Source organism: Phycodurus eques, chromosome 11 (assembly GCF_024500275.1).
Source record: "Phycodurus eques isolate BA_2022a chromosome 11, UOR_Pequ_1.1, whole genome shotgun sequence".
Taxonomy (NCBI): Eukaryota; Metazoa; Chordata; class Actinopteri; order Syngnathiformes; family Syngnathidae; genus Phycodurus; species Phycodurus eques.
The window spans coordinates 12,802,843-12,821,285 of record NC_084535.1 but is presented as its reverse complement, the minus strand read 5'-3'; the positions used below and the strand labels follow the sequence as shown (position 1 = coordinate 12,821,285).

Sequence of the window (18,443 nt, the reverse complement as noted above, 5' to 3'; positions counted from 1 at the left end):
GCTTTATGTTGTGCTTATAAATTTATTGTCAATATTTCACGGGCCCCAGGGGGCCTCAGCTCATAAAAGTAATTGCTGCTGACTCCCAGCCTGCTGGGCTCTGCGCCCGCCCTCCTCCGAGGCTCCTCCCCTCCCCTCCCCGTGTATGTATCAACTCGGACGGGTCACATTAGCAAGAGGGGCCGCTCTGCGTGGACGAATAGAGCTCCGATTACTACTCTTTTTTTCTCTCTTTCTTTTTCTTCTCCCCCCCCCCCCCCCCCGGGTTTCGTGTTCTTTGATGGTTTGTTGACGATACAACGCAACAGTTACTAGAGCGTAGAGGAAAGCAACGGATGTCGTTTGCAAAAGAAAAAAAAATACATAAAACAAAAGCTCGAGGCTGGTGCTCGTTTGGTCGGGGCGAACTGCGATCTTGGCAGCGGGGGAGCTGGGCTCTCCTCGCGGGGCTTGGACAGCGTAGAAGCCGAGAAGGTGAGCTGGAGTGTGCGGAGGACATGGAAAGCCGATAGTTGGTACGTCGCTTTTGGTTTTATCTAGCAGAATTGCAACACTAATGTTCGCCGACGGGAAGCTAAGATGTGGCGTTCCAATAATAACAAATAAAAACGCCAGCGTGACATTTCTGCTTGAAAGCAAATTGACACCCCCCCCCCCTTTCTTCGACAAGCAACTGCTTGGATTGCTTAATGACACTCGACCAACAAAATACGTCATTAATTGAATGTACGTAGTTCTATAATTCATTTGAAAAAATAACAATTTAAATACTTTGATTCGTATTTATAGCTATGAAAATACATTGCCCATTTCTCCCCAACCACCTTCTAAAGCATGACAATTGAATTATGTTTTATTCTCCTATTTTGGGTTGGAATAGAATAGGGAATACAATACATACACCCTTTAAATTTGCATTGCAGGAACTTTATTCAATTTAATTCTGCTCTATTTTGGATTACGTGGATAGTTTCTTATTTTACCATCCACAATTTAAATTTGCTTGAAATGTGTGGACTTTCTATTGTATGTCATTGTGGGCTACATGGCAAAGTTCACTCACTCTTTAAATCGGAAATACTGGAACATATTGACATTCTATTCGCTATTCTAGTGTCGGTTGACTGGAGAGTTTCTTACCATCCACTCTTTAACTCTGAATTTCTGGAACATACTGCCATTCTTCCCCTTGAGGGATTATAATAAGTATAATTAAAAACAACAACCGAAAAAAGAACCTAGAATGGCAATGTGATGTGTTCCAGTACAAAGTACTCTACTGGCCAGGTAACCTACAATTGTTTTATAGTTTCTTACCACACACTCCTTAAAATGTACAGTATTGAAAATTGTTGGCATTTAATTCTAATCGATTATATCCAGGAGAATTCCAACACTAATGTTCGCTGACAGGAAGCTAAGATGTGGCATTCAAATAATAACAAACAAAATGTCAGCATAGCTGAGCGTGACATTTCTGCTTTTGTAGCAAATTGACACTTTATTTTTTTTTTTTGGTAAACCCCTGCTTGGATTGCCTAATGACACTTGAACCAACAACAATGCACCATTAACTCTATGGAGTTACTTCATTTATTTTAAAATAATTGAAAAACTGATTTGTTTTCAAGGTTTTGAGAAGCCTTTTTTTTTTTTTTTTTTTTTTTTTTTTTTTTTTTTTTATAAACCAACCACTAAATTTCCATGACTCTAGCATGGTGAGTTTTCCATTTTGTTCTCTTCTAATGTAATGTTGGTTATGATTAGTTTCTTCCCAACCACCCTTTAAATTTGCATTACTGGGACATATCGACATTCTTTAAGCCTTTTCACCATGACAACACACGTACTTCCGGATGGCAGAAGCATTGAGGCAGTCTTGCAATGTACAACTATTTACAACATCTCCTCGATTTATCCTCCCAACCCACGTTTCGCTGGATTAATCAAAAACATTTTGACAGGGTGGGGGGGCCCAACAACTTTGGGGGAATAGCTGGTGGTGTAACCCCAAACACAAGTTTTTGTCATCGTTTTCAGTTCAGGTGAGCAGTTGTCAATAGCTTTCTGCCACCCTGGCGTCCTACTGTTTCCAAACATTATGAAAAAGGTCTGTTGCTATTCTGTTCTGTTCTATTGTGGGTTACTGCTATAGTTTCTTACTATTTACCCTTTAAATTTGCATTGCTGGAGTGTACTGATATTATACAGGTATTCTATTGCGGGTTACATGGATACTATATTTACACCCACCCATTAAATTTGCATTACTGCAACATTATTCTATTTCATTACATTCTGTTATAGGTTACCTGTATAGTTTCATACCCTGCTGCCTTTAAATGGCTAGATTAAAATCTTGCTAACTTAAAAACTTACTGTCCCTTTTTGTTTTCCTAAAAAATGATGTTTTTTTTTTATTTTTATTGTATTTGATTGTAGGTTCCCTGGATAGTTTCTTACCATCCACAATTGAAGTTTGCATTACTGAAACCTTATTCTATTGTATTGTTTTATTGTGAGTTACCTACTGTATATTATTTATTACCATCGACCCTTTATTTTATGAATTACTGGAGTGTATTGGCGTTCTATTCATTGATGTGCAGCGATGTTTATGGCTGGTGAAGCTTTAACATTCGAGTCAGATTTACAAATTTATGAGCAATGTCTTGGAAACTCAATTGTGTTTTAACGTCGGTTACTTACAGTAATTTCTTACCTTCAACCCTTTAAATTACTGGAATCTGTTGGGATTCTATTTTACCAAGTCGCTATATCTGGAGATAAAGGCAATTTCAGAGTTGTTGTTTTTTTCATGTTTGTCATAAGATAATTTTTTCTTTTTACAACAGCGAGGTATTCCAAGGAACTTACTCTACTTGCCGTCAATGTTTGGAGCAGTTCCAGCCATGGATGCGAGTTGGAGGAACTGTTTCGAGGAGGAGCTTCTGTGTCCTATCTGCCTGAATGTGTTCGAGGAGCCAATCCAGCTGCCATGCAAACACAACTTCTGCAAAGGTTGCATCTCAGAGGCGTGGGCCAAAGACAACGGCGCAGGGGTTCGCTGCCCCGAATGCAACCATGAGTACGAACAGAAGCCGTTACTGGAGAAGAACTTCAAATTGGCCAATATCGTCAAGAGATTCAATGTGTTGGACTCTGAGAAGTCCCCGGTGGCACTGCACTGCGTTTTGTGCAGACGAGGCCCGCCGCTGCCCGTCAGGAAGGTGTGCCTGCGCTGCAAGGAGCCATGCTGCCAGATGCATGTGCACACGCACCTGCAGCAGCCGTGCGTGGCGCCCGGTCACCTGCTGGTGGATGCCGAGGAGTTGAGCGCCTGGACGTGTCCCAGCCACGATGAATACAGGCTGCTTCACTGCGAGGAAGAGCAGGTGGCTTTGTGTCCCTTCTGCTGCATCTCCCATTGCAGCGCCCAAAGGCACACGGTCTGCGACGTGGACACACAACACATGCACATGCAGGTAAACAACACCCACGAGAGCGCACGCGTCTAACCTTGGTCATGCCGCCCATACCTTTCACATTAGCCGAGGCTTGAAGTGCTCCACGACCGTCAGAAGTGATGAGCGTCAAGATTATACGAAGATGCTATTTCGATAGGATATGTCATACAGCGGCTGAAATAAGTATTTAACACGTGACCATTTTTCTCACTAAATATATTTCCAAAGGTGCTATTGACATGGAAATTTCACCAGATGTTGGGAACAACCCAAGTAATCCATACAGACAAATAAGATCAGAAATTAAGTTTTGTGTAAACATGTAAAATGACACCGGTAAAAAAGTATTGCACACGACAACTGGTGTTTATTTAATACTTTGTCCAAAGGTCTTTGTTTGCAATGACAGCTTCAAGACGCCTCCTGTTTGGAGAAACTAGTCGCATGCATTTCTCTGGTGTGAGTTTGGCCCCTTCCTCCACACAAGCAGTCTTCAAATCTTGAAGGTTCTGTGGGCTTCTTTTATGGACCGTGAGTTTCCGTTCTTTCCATAGATTTTTGATTGGATTCAAGTCAGGTGATTGGCCTGGGCCATTCTAGCATTTATTTTTTTCTTTGAAACCAATTGAGAGTTTGCTTGGCAGTATGTTTTGGATCATTATCCTGCTGAAATGTCCGCCCTCGTTTCATTTTCATCATCCTCGTAGACGGCAGCAGATTTTTGTCAAGAATGTCTCTGTACATTTTCCCATTCACCCTTCCTTCAATAATGTGAAGTTTACCAGTACCATTTTCCGAAAAGCAGCCCCACACCATCATGTTCCCACCTCCGAACCTCACTGTTGGTGTGGTGTTTTTAGGGTGATGTGCAGTGCCATTTCTCTTCCAAAGGTGGTGTGCATTATGGGATCCAAACAGTTCAATTTTGCTCTCATCAGACTATATTCTTACAGTATTTAACTGGCTTTTCCAAATGCTGTTCAGCAAACTTTAAACAAACTTTGAGATGTTTTTTTTTTTTTAGCAATGGGGTCTTGCGTGGCGAGCGTGCATACACGCCATGGCGGCTGGCGGACTGGATTACTCACTGTTTTCCTTGTGCCAACAGTACCTGCTAATTCCTGGTCTTTTTGAAGCTCTTCACAGGTGGTCCTTGGCTCTTGGACAACTCTTCTGATTATTCTTTGCACCCCTCTGTCAGAAATCTTGCGAGGAGCACCTGATCGAGGCAAATTTATGGTGGTATGATTAGCTTTCCACTTACATATTATGGCCCCAACCGTGCTTACTGGGACGTTCAGAAGCCTACATATGCGCCTGTAACCAATGCCCTCGTTATGTTTTGTAACAATTACTTTGTGATGGTCTTGAGGCAGCTCTTTGCTCTTACCCACCATGAGATGTGTCTTGACTCACACCTTGGCAATGAGACCTTTTTGTAGGCTATCAATTAGGACTGAACCAGCTGATATTCATTTGCACTGACATGGAGCTCGATTGCTGTGTGATTATTGATAGATTTTAGTTGTTGTTGCTTTCCATGCCTTTTTGCACATCCCTTTCTTTGTGTTCAATACTTTTTTTCCTGTGTCATCTCACATTTTTACACACGACTTAATGTCTGAAATTATTTGTTCTACTTTCTTTATGTGGATGGATTACTTGGGTTGTTCCCAACATCTGGTGAAATTTTCAGGTTGCTAGCACCTTTGGATGTATATTTAGTGAGAAAAATGGTGAGGTGTTAAATACTTATTTTAGCCGCTGTATGACATATCCTATGGAGGAGTTTGCGAGCTTCTTCATTATCTGTCTATGTGTGTTGTTCCGCTGTTTGTGTTCAAATAGCCGTTGCGACTAAAACCATGACTATCGATGCTAACCATGAGCATGTCAATGGTGTTTTGCATTGTTTGTTAGCATTAAGCTAAGCGGACTTTCCTAAAGCAAAGCTGTGGTTGTTTTAACTACACATGTAATTCTCTTTGTTCTGTGTTAAGTTTGACATTAAGGACACTGGGAGTGGGAGTAAATAGTTTGAATGTTTTTTTTTTATGAATTGTCCACTGTTATCGTGAAGTGAGTTGAATTTTCACTGACACCATCCAGCGCTCGTATCTCAAAGCTGGGCTCGCGAGTCAAAGCAAAAAAAATCATCCAAATTACTCTATCTCAAAAAACTTGTAAGTGCAAGGCTCGAATTAAGCAGTCTCACATCGCAGTTTGCGAGTTAAAATTCACATTTTGCGCCCCAAAAAAACACATTGAAAAGCAGAACTGCGAATTACAGTTTTACCGCGGAACCTGTTGTGGTGAGCCGATGGAGAGTGGGACGGCTGTGCCATTAGCCACTCGTGGGCTCATGGAATGTTGCTCAACGGGTGTCGGCTCTGTCCAATATTCCACAGCCTTGCTCCATGTGCAGTGCGTAGCACTCAACAGACACACTTAAGGGAAAGTTAACTGTTTATTATGTTTGCTAGCCCGCATGCTAATGAATTAGCCCGCGAGCTAACATGCCAACAGTTGAAAAGCTCGCTCCACCGCAGAGACGTCGTAAGAAATGTACGCACCCTGCTCCAAGTTGTGTGTGTGTGTGTGTGTGTGTGTGTGTGTGTGTAGTCCCCAATTAACACACACAATGGGAAGTTAACTGTTTTATCATGTTCGCTAGCCTATGAGGTAACAGGCTAGCTAGCTTAGAAGCTAAACACCGTGCTGCACCGTGGAGACGCAGTGGTACCTCAGCAGTGGTACCTCACTCCGAGTTGTTCTGTGTGTTAGTCCCCAATTAACACAAACGCGGGAAAGGTCAATGTTTCTTAAGCATAACCTCGGAGGCACATGTTATTCAGCCAGTAGTTGACTACAGTGAAGTTAGCGAATGTATATTTGATTGACAGCTAAAGGGCTCATCTTCAGTTGACCAACCACACAGTCTTGCAACCTGCGGGCCTTATTTTTCATTATTTTAGCGGGATAAGAAAAAAACAACGATATTATGGTTGATCAAAATATTTTTCTAGGAAAATATATCGTGTATATCTGGCTCCCACACTTAAAAAAAATAAATGCATTAATTAACTGCAAGAAGACAATGTACATGCAAACAGGAAAATGTGTGCTTGCTGACAGGGTGGACAATGACAGGGTGGAGATTTTTGGCTAATGTTAGCATTTAATGAGACAAAATACTGGTCATAATGTCACTGAAAAAATCTGAGGGTTTCTTAAAGAGGGTAGTTACCCCATAATGACAGCAATTTCAGGGACACACAAAATGTTCAATATGATCATGAAAGTAGATTACGCATGATCAAAATGACTTGTTTTATCAAATAACTGGTTGTGGACAATAAGACCAGGTTAAAAAAGATTTAGTATCATTTAACCACTTATCTCACACACACACTGGAAAAGTGTAGCGGAGCAGTGTGTGAGAAATGCCCCTATCACATACATTCAATAAAAAGAAATGTTAGGCCACTTATGATAAGACGTCAGAGTTTCAATCTACGTGGAGCTACATTTTCAGGATGACGCAGTGATTCTGATGAGGAAACCAAAGGCACTTCATAGTGGTATTGACTCTATCATCATGTTCAGGCTTTCCCAACTGATTAGAGTTGGCAGATGGGGTGCCTGGACTGAGAGCCTGTCAATGACAGGGATGACACATAGAAAGCTATGACACTAACTACAGTGTTTCCCCATATAATGTGCGTTCTTTTAATACACACGCATGCCTCAATTAGTCTACTCGGGTGTCATCCACTGAAGACAAACAAACTCCTCCATTTTCTAATCTGAAATAACTGTAATTACCTCAGTCCATAGATGCTATTGTACACGCACGAATATTTAACTGCTTGGACAATTTGAACTTTGTTGCTAACCAAATCAAGAGTACCAAAGTAAAAACATTTTTGTGAAAGTGTGGAGTCGTAAGGCTTGTTAAAAGCAAGTTTCCTGTGCAGTATTAAAGATGATCTTGGAAATAGGTGGAGACAGCATCTTGAAGGACATTCCAGTAGACTCTGATGTGATCACTCCGCAATGTTGTTTTCCAGGGCGCAATGCAGCTTATTTGTTCCGCCCAGTCACCCTTTCGAAAAATGGAACACTTCAGGTCTGATATTTGGGACCCTTTACAATGGGAGAGCAATAAAAGCCCTAATGTACCAAACTACCAAAACCGTAAAGCTGCACAAGATGGCTTGGGTGATCTTTTGTTACAGCCTACAAGCCCAAAGTGGGGATTTGGGTTTAAAATCAGGTTGGTTTTAGTATCTGACCCATGTATGGGGGTGGGACAGGTTTCCCCATTCCTGATGAGAAAGTCGCAGGCTCACATGAAGTTCACAGAGTTCTAAATTAGACGTTTTTTGGTGCAAATTGTTGTTCGGCGCGGAGAGCTATTATTGGGACAAAAGATGTCTGTTCAGCCCTTTCCACAGCTGCTCACCACACATGCATGCATACACAGACACACACACATACACACACATGCACACCATCTATTCTCTCACAGCTGTATATGCTAAACGGTAAAGAGATCCGTCCAGGATTCACTGCTCATTCACTTCCCACATTAACACTGTCCTGATATTGTCACATGCTACAAAGGTTGGAGTTTTGCTCGCAGGGTTATTTAATAAAGTATCAGGAGTGGATCCATGTGAAGAAGCCCCCCAAGAGCAGGGTGGAAAACGTACAGCCCCTGGGCCATATACAGGGCGCCTCAGCATTTGATCTGCCCTACCATGTAATTCTAAAAACAAATAAAACCTAAGAGGACCTGTTAGGGGAAAAACTGAAATGGCCCCTGATAGGAAAACTGTTCCCCACCCCTGTCCTAGAGGGAGCTGTGGTCTATTTTGGTAGAAAATCTTTCCAATTCCCTTGGCAGCTGCCTTGTTGCTTTTGGGATAAACAAAGATGGAAATACCAACGTGACTGTGTTCATATCTTTGGTTATCTTTGGGACAGCGGCTCTCAAAGGAGACTTTGAGAGTGGCTAGATAGAAGAAAGGCAGAGTAATAAAAGACTAATGTCATTCCAGGGACAGAGGAGTCCTCCCACGCAACCGCACCTTACTTTTCTCAGCAGGCAACATTTTTTTTTTTTTCCCCCAGTATCTTGTATGTGCGTGGCAATGAATCAGTCTGTGGGTTGACATCAGCTGTCTTTTGATTGTGAAAGAGGCTCTCTGTTCATTGACCCAGAGGCTCTGCATTTTAACATGAGCTTCCTGGCAACCGGTGGCTGTGCGGATGCTTTAATAGGACAGTGGGGAAAGTGACAATTGTTGGATTTAATCTTGATAAAGGTAGGCTTTCACACTGCTTTGGAGAGGATCAGCAACCTTGTGCTACGTTTCAAGCACGATACCAGACCAAAGGGAACTGTAGGAAACAGGAAGACATGCAGAAAAGCTGTTCCCATTTTGTGACTCAAACTCCTCATGATTGAGTCATTGCAAGATCTCACTCGGTTACTCTATGATACTGTATGTGGTTTAAGCACCGTGTTAAGGGGCACAAAGTCCCGCTGGTCCTCCCCTTGGACTTCCACTGAATTACATAGCCAGTGACACCCCCATGACACAACGTAACTGGGATTGGCGGCTCGCGCATTGATGAAGAAGGCAGCTAGTTAGCTGCGAGTACTAATGTGAATTGCAGGACACACTGACCAGTAACACTTCAGATGTACGTCGCGATAATTTGATTCACGTCAGTGCCGAGCAGGCAGCATCGGGTCTTCTCTTCCCCGATGGGCCGCTCCCTGCAGCTGGGAAAGCCACAAGTGGCTAATAACTTCCACACAAGCCAGAATGAGCGTGCTCACTTTAACTTTTATCTGTCAGGGTTTTTAACGCAGGCGATATTGATTCCCCAGCATTGCTAACGTGGGCAATATTCACATCGCCACACCCGGTTTTATTTCGCCATTGGCGAGGTAGTGAGTGGGCAGCGCGAACACTGACTGTAATTCGCGGGGGATAGGGCCTGAGCCGTGCCGCGAATAATTGACGCGGGCTCCTAGAAAAGTGTATAATTGACTTTATTATTTCCAACCATACATATGCCACACACTAGGATTCCATGTGGCAGAGACTCTCTGTAATTTCCACCAACAGCCCAGGCTTAACTTGGCCCCTCCCCGACACACAAAGATCGAGATGTATCACTTCAACATACAGTGGTGCCTTGAGATACGGGTGGAACTCGTTCTGTGACCCCCACGTTTGTAGTTGAAAACACTCTTATCCGAAATCATCTTTCCCTATTGAAATTAATTGAAATGCCATCAATCCGTTAGAGCCTCCCCCCAGAAAACACAAATGGTTGTTTTTGTTTTTAATTAAGAAAAATAGGACTCTATAATATTGTACTTTATAAAACCTAGTGTAATAAGATAATTAAATAGGATATAAAGAATTAAGTGTAGTTGTATTAGATTATTTTCAATAGTGCAAGTGTACCTAATAAAGTAGCCTGTGTGGTCGTTTCCAACTTTTTTTTTTTTTTTTTTTTTTTTTTCTTTCTATCTATCACCATCTCTCTCCGTGGTCAATTGGTAATCACAGCTTATAACCAGAACCAGTTTATAACCGTACTCGAAACACTGCTAACTAAGAACCGCTGGAATATTTCAACAGAATTTTAAATTGTCTCATTAGATTGTGCAGGTGCATGCACGTTGTAGCATGTTGTCTAGGAGAGTAGCTCTCCCTGAGTCCTGCTTGTCAAACTGCAATTTATTTCAAATAATGAAAGACTTGTGAATGCAGTCTCCTTGGAGCGCTCCAAGCACTCGTCATCACTGAGATGAGTTGCAGTGTTGTTGTAGTTGAATCTAGTGGCTTGTTGTAGGCAGCTGAAGAGGCTGGTTGCTGTGATACAACGTTTGCTGGAAACCGCAGGAATGTCCTCTTTCTCTCCCATTTTTGAGCTCAAATCTTCTCTCCCTTGCTTCCTTTTTGTGAGTTTTCTCACTTTCATTCAGCACTTTCCCTCTTGGTCCCCGGCGGTCCGCACACAGACGTGACACTGTGTCGCTGCTGCAGAGGCCAATGCAAACAACAATGACGGAAGCGATGCATGTGGCGAGCGAGAGGAGAAAGCAGAGCGGGGCTAGTGAGCGTCTCCTCCCCCACATGCACATTAGATAATCCAGCAGGCTTTGTTGCCCTCTCTTATACTTTGTGCACAAGTGGCTTTTCCATGCACTACCAAGATCATTAAAGAGTGCCCCTATGCTCTCTGTCATCAATCAGCCTGAGACTCTACATTGATTTCCATCTGCAGCACTAAACTGAGAAGAATTCTATTTAGTTCTTCAAGCCCTGTGGGACTCTCTGTACTCCACACACAGGAAGTGGGACGGTTCCCAACAGTGGACAGCTGGGGTCAGGTGGATTTGTGCAGTTGTCAGTGTTCTCATAGATGAATGTTTGCTGTTGTGCCTGGCAGCAGTTGCTTCCTCTGTCCACTGGGGATTTTGGAGGCGGTTGCTGATGTGACTCATAAGCCAGGCAGTTCTGTTTAGTTCTTTTCAGATTGGTTCCGTTGTCAAAAATTAAGAAGGGTTTCAAAATACCGCATTTTCACGACGCATATGAATGCATTATAGGGGAGGCCTTTAAAGTGTTGTTGTTACAATTTCTGTCACAGTAAACTAGAGTTTAAAAGAAGATAAAAATGACTATTATGAAGAAATGCAGCAAATTGGCAGGAACTCACGCAGACAGAACGGAACGAATAAGTCACGTACAGTAGCTTGCCGTAATATAAACACAGACAAACACAAATCAAAGATTCTACTAATTGTCATTTTAAGACCCTGCTGCCGCATAACCCAAAATCATCTTTAATACTGTGGAAGTATTCTCCGCACTTTAATTAATCTGTGACAGTGTTTATGTGCTGCGGTAAGTTCTGCTGTTTTTGGTTATCTCAAGTTCAAAGGGAATCAATATGTACTGTATGTACATATAGTATTTAATGTCTGTGTATGTGAAGAACATCTATGGGAGGATTGTTACAGTTATGACCTTTTTTACTGATTGGAGACAAAAGCAAAGTGTCTATTTGACACTGTTTGACATAACATGTAGACAGACAACCTAACAATATCCACAGTCATATAATCTTTATCCTCTGCACAGAATGACTAATATTAGTGCTGTACTGATGAGCTCAGAGAGGGGTTTAGACATTATGATTCCCACTTGAGTTCTAGGCAGGTCACACCATGTTGAAATATAAGAGGCGATGACTATCTGTATGTGTCCTGTGAGATCTGCCAAGCAGATTGAAACATGACCTGGAAGAAGAATCTGGGCAAGTTTTCTTGGTGTGTACTCTACCCAAGTGGAAGGTTAACACTGCTGTCTGCATATTGTATTATCAACTTAGTGCAACGAGAGAAATGCAATAGGAAGAAATCCAAATCCAAAAATAGCTGATGAAACCACAATCCGGATTGTGGTTCTAAAGCAGCAAATGGTGAAAGGGTTGATTCCGTTTGCGGTTCCTTGTATTACGCATTTGTCCGTCTTATCCATCTCCTGTTGGTCGTCTTTCTACAGGCCGCGCTAATGAGACAACAAGACAGACTGGAGGGTCGTGTTCAGAACATCGATGAGCACATTACCAAGCTGGAGTCCGACAAGACACTGATGAAGGTACACCACGCTGCACACGTTCCTACGGGGGGAGACAATAGTCAACGTCCTCACTTTGGCGTCCTAGTGTGTGCTCCTGCGTGTTTGTCGGAATGACAAGACATTTGCTGAATTGGTTGTCACGGTGCGACTAAGAATCTTGTTAATTTTGAATGAGATGACAAGATTTTCTTGATTGCACCTCTATCTGTTACGTACAGTACAGCAGTGATTCTCAAAAGTGTGGTACGAGTACTGCTTGTGGTACATGGGCTCCATCTATTGTTCATGCAAAAGAATCACTGCCTAAGTACAGTTCAGCTGTATTTAACGTCTAAGTTCAATACATTTGCATTTAACCAGAACTGTTTGTTTTTAAACCTTTTTATGTAGGTATTATTTCTATGTGCAGTACATTGTAATTGACCATTTAAAATTGTCTTTGCTACGTTAAAGCGCCGTATTAATGTTCAAAATGTGCGCAATGTTACAGTAGCTTACAAAACTATGAAATGTTTTTTTAGGAATACAACCTGTCTCATTTTTCCTCTGCGCTACTGTATTTTATAGTTGGTCATGATGGTAGTGATGAAGTAATCACAAAAACAAATGGCTTGCACTGCTCAGTAGCTCTGCCGTGTTTTATCATCTCGCGGCCATTTTACACCATGGCCTCAAATAACAACCTGTCAACTCTCCACAGGACGCAGTTTCAGACCTGAAGGAGAGAGTCAGGGACCAGTACCAGAGGATGCACAGCTTGCTGGAAGCCAAACAGTGTGAAAGTATTCAGATGCTGGAGAGAGCGTACAGCTCGTACAGGAGGAAAAACTCCCAGCAGGTTTTGCACCTCAACGAGCGGCGGCAGCAAGCGGAAAAACTCCTGAGCTCAGTTCAAGCCTTCTTTCAAAGAGCCGACAACATCAACTTTATGAAGGTTCTTTTCGGTTTTTTTGTTTTGTTTTTTTTTTTAATTATTTTTGTGTGTGTGTGTGTGTGTGTCAGTCGCAACCACCATTTGGCATCAAACAAAGACGAGCAAGATCGTGATTGAGCATGCTTAAGAGAAATGAGGAATGTAACTCTTGGTCTTTCTTATCTAATCTCATTTATGTATCTACTTGAAATGCCAACATGATTGAAGAAATGATGCTCTTGCATAATTAAATCCATTAAACCATGCAAGAGCTGGCGCTAATTCTCTTGTATTGATTTTAATTCTAGTTGCCAGATGAAAGTTATGAAATGTTATTTACCTACAATTCTTCAATTTACCTTTTACCTACCTTATCATATCATATCATCCTGTCATATTCTTTCCTACAGTGTTATCCTCTCATCTTCCTATCTTATGCGATTTTGTCGTATTGTTTTATCGCATCGTATTCTATCCTATTGTATCATATCCTATTGTGTCCTACCTTATTGTTTCATATCGGGTTTTATCTATATATCATATTTTCTTTGCTTATCGTATCTAATACCGTCGTATTGGGTCCCACTGTATGGTCTCCTTTCATATTGTGTGATATCTTTCTTAAATTTCATCATGTCCTAACATTTTGTTTCCTGTCACATCATCGCTTTTATCTGTAGTTTGCATATCGTTTGCTGTTGTATCATAATTTAGCTTCACATCGTCTTAAACGTGAACATATTCAGCCATGAAGTCAATGCTCTTGCTCACGTTGCAGTCTTACATTTGTCTTGAAAATATAAAAGCAGATTTTCTATCAAATTGACACGTGTATTTTCCTTTCCAGAACACAAAACCTTACCAACTACTAACTGATAGGTAAGCGTGATATTTTCAATTTGGTTTCAACCATACCGGATAGTTTTGTTGATATTTGTTTTAGCATCAGCAAAAGAGTAAAGCATAAAACATTTGTTAGAATTAATTTAAAATAAATTGGGTATTTCAATTGAAATGATCATTTCAGGTCCAATTTGCAGCTGAGCAGTTCTGTGCCTCCAGTCTCGGTGGGCCAAATCAGCGCTCATCATTTCTCCTCTGGCCTCTCAACACAGGAAAAGAATCTGCGCAAAATCCTGGACGGTAGGATGGATCTTATTTCTTTTTCTTTTTCTTTTTTTTTTTTATATTCTTTGGCAAGTAATTCCTAGGTTTCTGTCTGGTCTGACCGAAATAGCTTAATCCTGTCTTGTCATTATCAGAACCTGTCAATGAGGTGTCTATCCTCGAGATAGTCCAGACACAGTTAAGCCCTGTTGGTGCTCGCTCCGGACTCAATAAGAGGAAATATGGCATGGCTTTCCTGGAGAGTGCCACAGAAAACGCCACTTCGCAGCATATTCCAGCTTTGCTCTACACCAACAAAATGCCTCTCCTGACTGAACACAGCCAACGCAGCTCAAACATGTTCTCCTCTGATGCTCTGGGGCAGAACGCTCACTCTGGTCAAGGCCACAGTCTCTTCCTGGACACTTCGGACCATCACGTGGTGGGCCAACACTCTGAGGCCATTTTCCCATCACACCTCCGCGGCGGCGGCGGCGCGTCCCAACAGGCTGTGTACGACGGCAGGAAAGTCTTGATGTGCTCCAGGCCTGCAGCTGCCCAGCCCCTTTACCCGACACATGACTCGTTCGCCCCCATCACCTCTCAGGAGTTTGGCACCATACCTGGCAGCCAGCCCCTGCAGCATTTACCCATGAGGGGACTGATGGAAGCCTCACAGGCATCCAGGCGCCCTGACTATTTTGGCCTGTACGGCCAGTCTTCAACCAAGCATTACGGCACCAAGTAACAATGTGGTCAAATCAACACGAGCTTCACTTTTTTCTTCATTTTGGATTAAGAATACATTCAGCGTTCTCTTCTTATTAATGCATCCACGACCCAATGAGATCCAATATAAGAGCTGGTTAAACAATTCTGCTTTTACAATGATGATACTGCGCACTAATTAATAATTTAACAATATATTTATTATTGTGGCTGTAGTTTACAGTTGTGTAGAACGGCAATGTTCATGTGTATATGTTTCTAATATTTTATGCTCCACATTAATAAACATATTGTTAAAATCATTAGCAGTAGTTCGACCTTCCTCTGTGGAGTTTGCATGTTCTCCTTGTGCGTGTGTGGGGTTTCTCTGGCTTCCTCCCACATTCCAAAAGCTTGTTTTATAGGTTAATTGAGGACTCTAAATTGTCTATAGGTATGAATGGTTCTTTGTCCATATGTGTCACGCGATTTCCTGGTGACAAATCCTGGGTGTAGCCCGCCTCTTGCCCAAAGTCAGCTGGGATCGGCTGCAGCACACCCGGTATCCTAATGACAACAAGCGGTACTGAAAAGGATGGCTGGAGTATTTTTACTGGTTCTAATTGTCCAAGTGTACCCATTGAAGTCCCCAGTTTGATGGTTAAATGATTACATAAAGTAATGAGATTGGCACTTTTATGTTAAAGTAATATGATTAAACTTATTTTCCCCTATTATATTTTTAAAATCTGTTCTATTCCCATCTACAGCTTTATCTTATACTGTCAACTCATGTTGACATTATAATGTGGATAATATATTCCTAGATCAATGCAGTCAGTCAAGTGTATGTCAAAGGAGGTGAAATCATTTAAAGAAACTGCAGTGACTGAACAGACATCAGTGCCTAAAAAAATGTCCACGTGGCTTGAATCAAACAATGGACCACAGATGTTTGTCAGGATTTGAACACATTTGTAAAGGTTTCAAGAAACCAGAATCAGTGGAAATAAATATCAATTGTCAGTGTGTGGGGATTTTCTTCCTTAACTTGTGTTTTTCGAACATTATCTTGCCAATTCAGCTGATTAGTTTTTGATGGCAGCTGACCATGTCCTTGAGGAAGAAAGGTTGACTAGTAAGGGAGGTGAAAAATACATTTGTAACAGAAGCTCATCAAGACCCTGATGGGAACTTTCAAGATCTGTTATTTTGTCAATATGTCAGCATATGACACAATGTTTCTTTCTTGGAAATATCGACATTTTCTACCAGTCATTAAGCTCACAAATTGCTATCTGATTGTAAGACATGGACATGAAGACGCTCGGCTGATTCGTTTTTGATGGTCTTTGACCTTCGGGGGGGGGAACCAAGGTTGCACTTTTTGGCCATAATTCCAAAAGGTATGTTTGACCCAAAGACAACACTTGAAAAGGGGTGTGCAGACTTTTTACAGTGGGTAAAGGAAAGTATTTAGACCCCCTTAATTTTTTTCACTCTTTGTTATATTGCAGCCATTTGTTAAAATCATTTAGGTTAATTTTTTCCCCTCAATGTACCCACAGCACCACATGTTGACAGAAAAAAACGTAATTGTAGACATTTTTGCTGATTTATTAAAAAAGAAAAACTGAAATATCACACAACCATAAGTATTGAGACCCTTTGATGTGACACTCATATATTTAACTCGGGTGCTGTCCATTTCTTCTGATCATCCTTAAAATGGTTCTACACCTTCATTGGAGTCCAGCTGTGTTTGATTATACTGATTGGACTTGATTAGGAAAGCCACACACCTGTCTATATGAGACCTTACAGCTCACAGTGTCAGAGCGACTGAGAAATAGAGGTCAAAGGAACTGCCTGAAAAGCTCAGAGACAGAATTGTGGCAAGGCACAGATCTGGCCAAGGTTGCGAAAACATTTCTGCTGCACTTAAGGTTCCTAAGAGCACAGTGGCCTCCGTGATCCTTAAATGGAAGACGTTTGGGACAACCAGAACCCTTCCTCGAGCTGGCTGTCCGGCCAAACTGAGCAATCAGGGGAGAAGAGCCTTGGTGAGAGAGGTAAAGAAGAACCCAAAGATCACTGTGGCTGAGCTCCAGAGATGCAGTCGGGAGATGGGAGAAAGTTCTCGACAGTCAACCATCACTGCAGCCCTCCACCAGTCGGGGCTTTGTGGCAGAGTGGCCCGACGGAAGCCTCTCCTCAGTGCAAGACACATGAAAGCCTGCATGGAGTTTGCGTAAAAAAAACAAAACAAAAAAAAAAAAACCTGAAGGACTCCAAGATGGTGAGACATAAGATTCTCTGGTCTGATGAGACCAAGATAGAAATTGTTGGCCTTAATTCTTAGTGGAAGCCACTTTCTCCACTACACATCACCTGTCCAATACAGTCCACACAGTGAAGCATGGTAGTGGCAGCATTATGCTGTGGAGGTGTTTTTCAGCTGCAGGGACAGGACGACCGGTTGCAATCGAAGGAAAGATGAATGCGGCTAAGTACAAGGATATCCTGGACGAAAACCTTCTCCAGAGTGCTCAGAACCTCAGACTGGGCCGAAGGTTCACCGTCGAAAAAGACAAGGACCCTAAGCATACAGCTAAAATACCGAAGGAGTGGCAAATTTCAACAATTCCGTTGTTTGTTTGTTTTTTGCCGTCAATATGGGGTGCTTTGTGTACATTGATGCGGAAAAAAATTAACTTAAAATATTTTAGCAAATGGCTGCACTATAACAAAGAGTGAACAATTTAAGGGGGTCTGAATACTTTCCGTACCCACTGTATATCCACTGTACCACACTGGCTCCTATTAGAAGACTCGTCTGTAATCACTTTGTGAATGTCGTATCACATCGCAATGTTCGTCTTAACACCGACATGAAGGGGTGCTTTGGCAAGTAGCCCGATCACTCTACGGGTTATTTTACTATTTTATTGGAGTTTTATTTTTGCGTACTTTGGGATTTGCCTGTGATTTCCGATTTATCTGGGGCATTTCCATTTTGACTTGCTTGGCCTCATTAGAAAGTCACTCCACCTTAACACTTGCTCTCTTTTAGGAGGTGAAAACAACAAAAATAGGACTTCTAGCCAACATCCTGCTCTTGGCAGAATCGTGTCTCAGTCTCATTATTGGAGCTGCTTGTCAAGTTACTGTATGTCAGAGTGTGAATAACTGATGAGATGTACACCCCCACCTCTCATTCTCTCTCCCGGGGTATCATTTACTAGGCCTCGTTGCAGGAAAAGGAGGAGGGGCAGAGCCGGCGGGCGATCTAGGTGTAGACATTTTAATGAGGGCTCGGCTAGTACACCCATCTACTTATCTGTCACTCATCCTCCTTTCATCATCACCCCTCCATACAGTGATGAAAGGGGAGGAGAAAAAAATGATGAGAGCATGGCACACATCACTTATTCATATGCTCTAAAATGTTCTTTTCCCCACTATCCCTTTTTCCTCCTATCTCTTCATTCAAATTCACACACACACATATATATATATATATATATATATATATATATATATATATATATGAGGCGAAAGAATGGGCGGGGC

General features: G+C 42.0%; 1 protein-coding gene across 4 annotated transcripts; it reads left to right on the top strand.

Moving 5' to 3' along the window:
• The first annotated feature begins 173 nt into the window (after window positions 1-173).
• LOC133410001 (E3 ubiquitin-protein ligase TRIM8-like) lies at window positions 174-15,891 on the top strand. Of its 4 annotated transcripts, XM_061690682.1 has the most exons (8): window positions 174-474; window positions 1,965-2,045; window positions 2,856-3,485; window positions 12,065-12,160; window positions 12,843-13,076; window positions 13,903-13,934; window positions 14,083-14,198; window positions 14,318-15,891. In XM_061690682.1, exons 3-8 carry the CDS (start codon window positions 2,892-2,894, stop codon window positions 14,908-14,910), a joined length of 1,665 nt encoding a protein of 554 aa, XP_061546666.1. In that variant the 5' UTR covers window positions 174-474; window positions 1,965-2,045; window positions 2,856-2,891; the 3' UTR covers window positions 14,911-15,891. The 4 variants fall into 4 exon arrangements, with proteins under 4 accessions (XP_061546666.1, XP_061546665.1, XP_061546664.1 ...); XM_061690681.1 differs by lacking the exon at window positions 1,965-2,045; XM_061690680.1 differs by lacking the exon at window positions 1,965-2,045 and having other exon boundaries at window positions 174-515.
• Window positions 15,892-18,443: the final 2,552 nt, after the last annotated feature.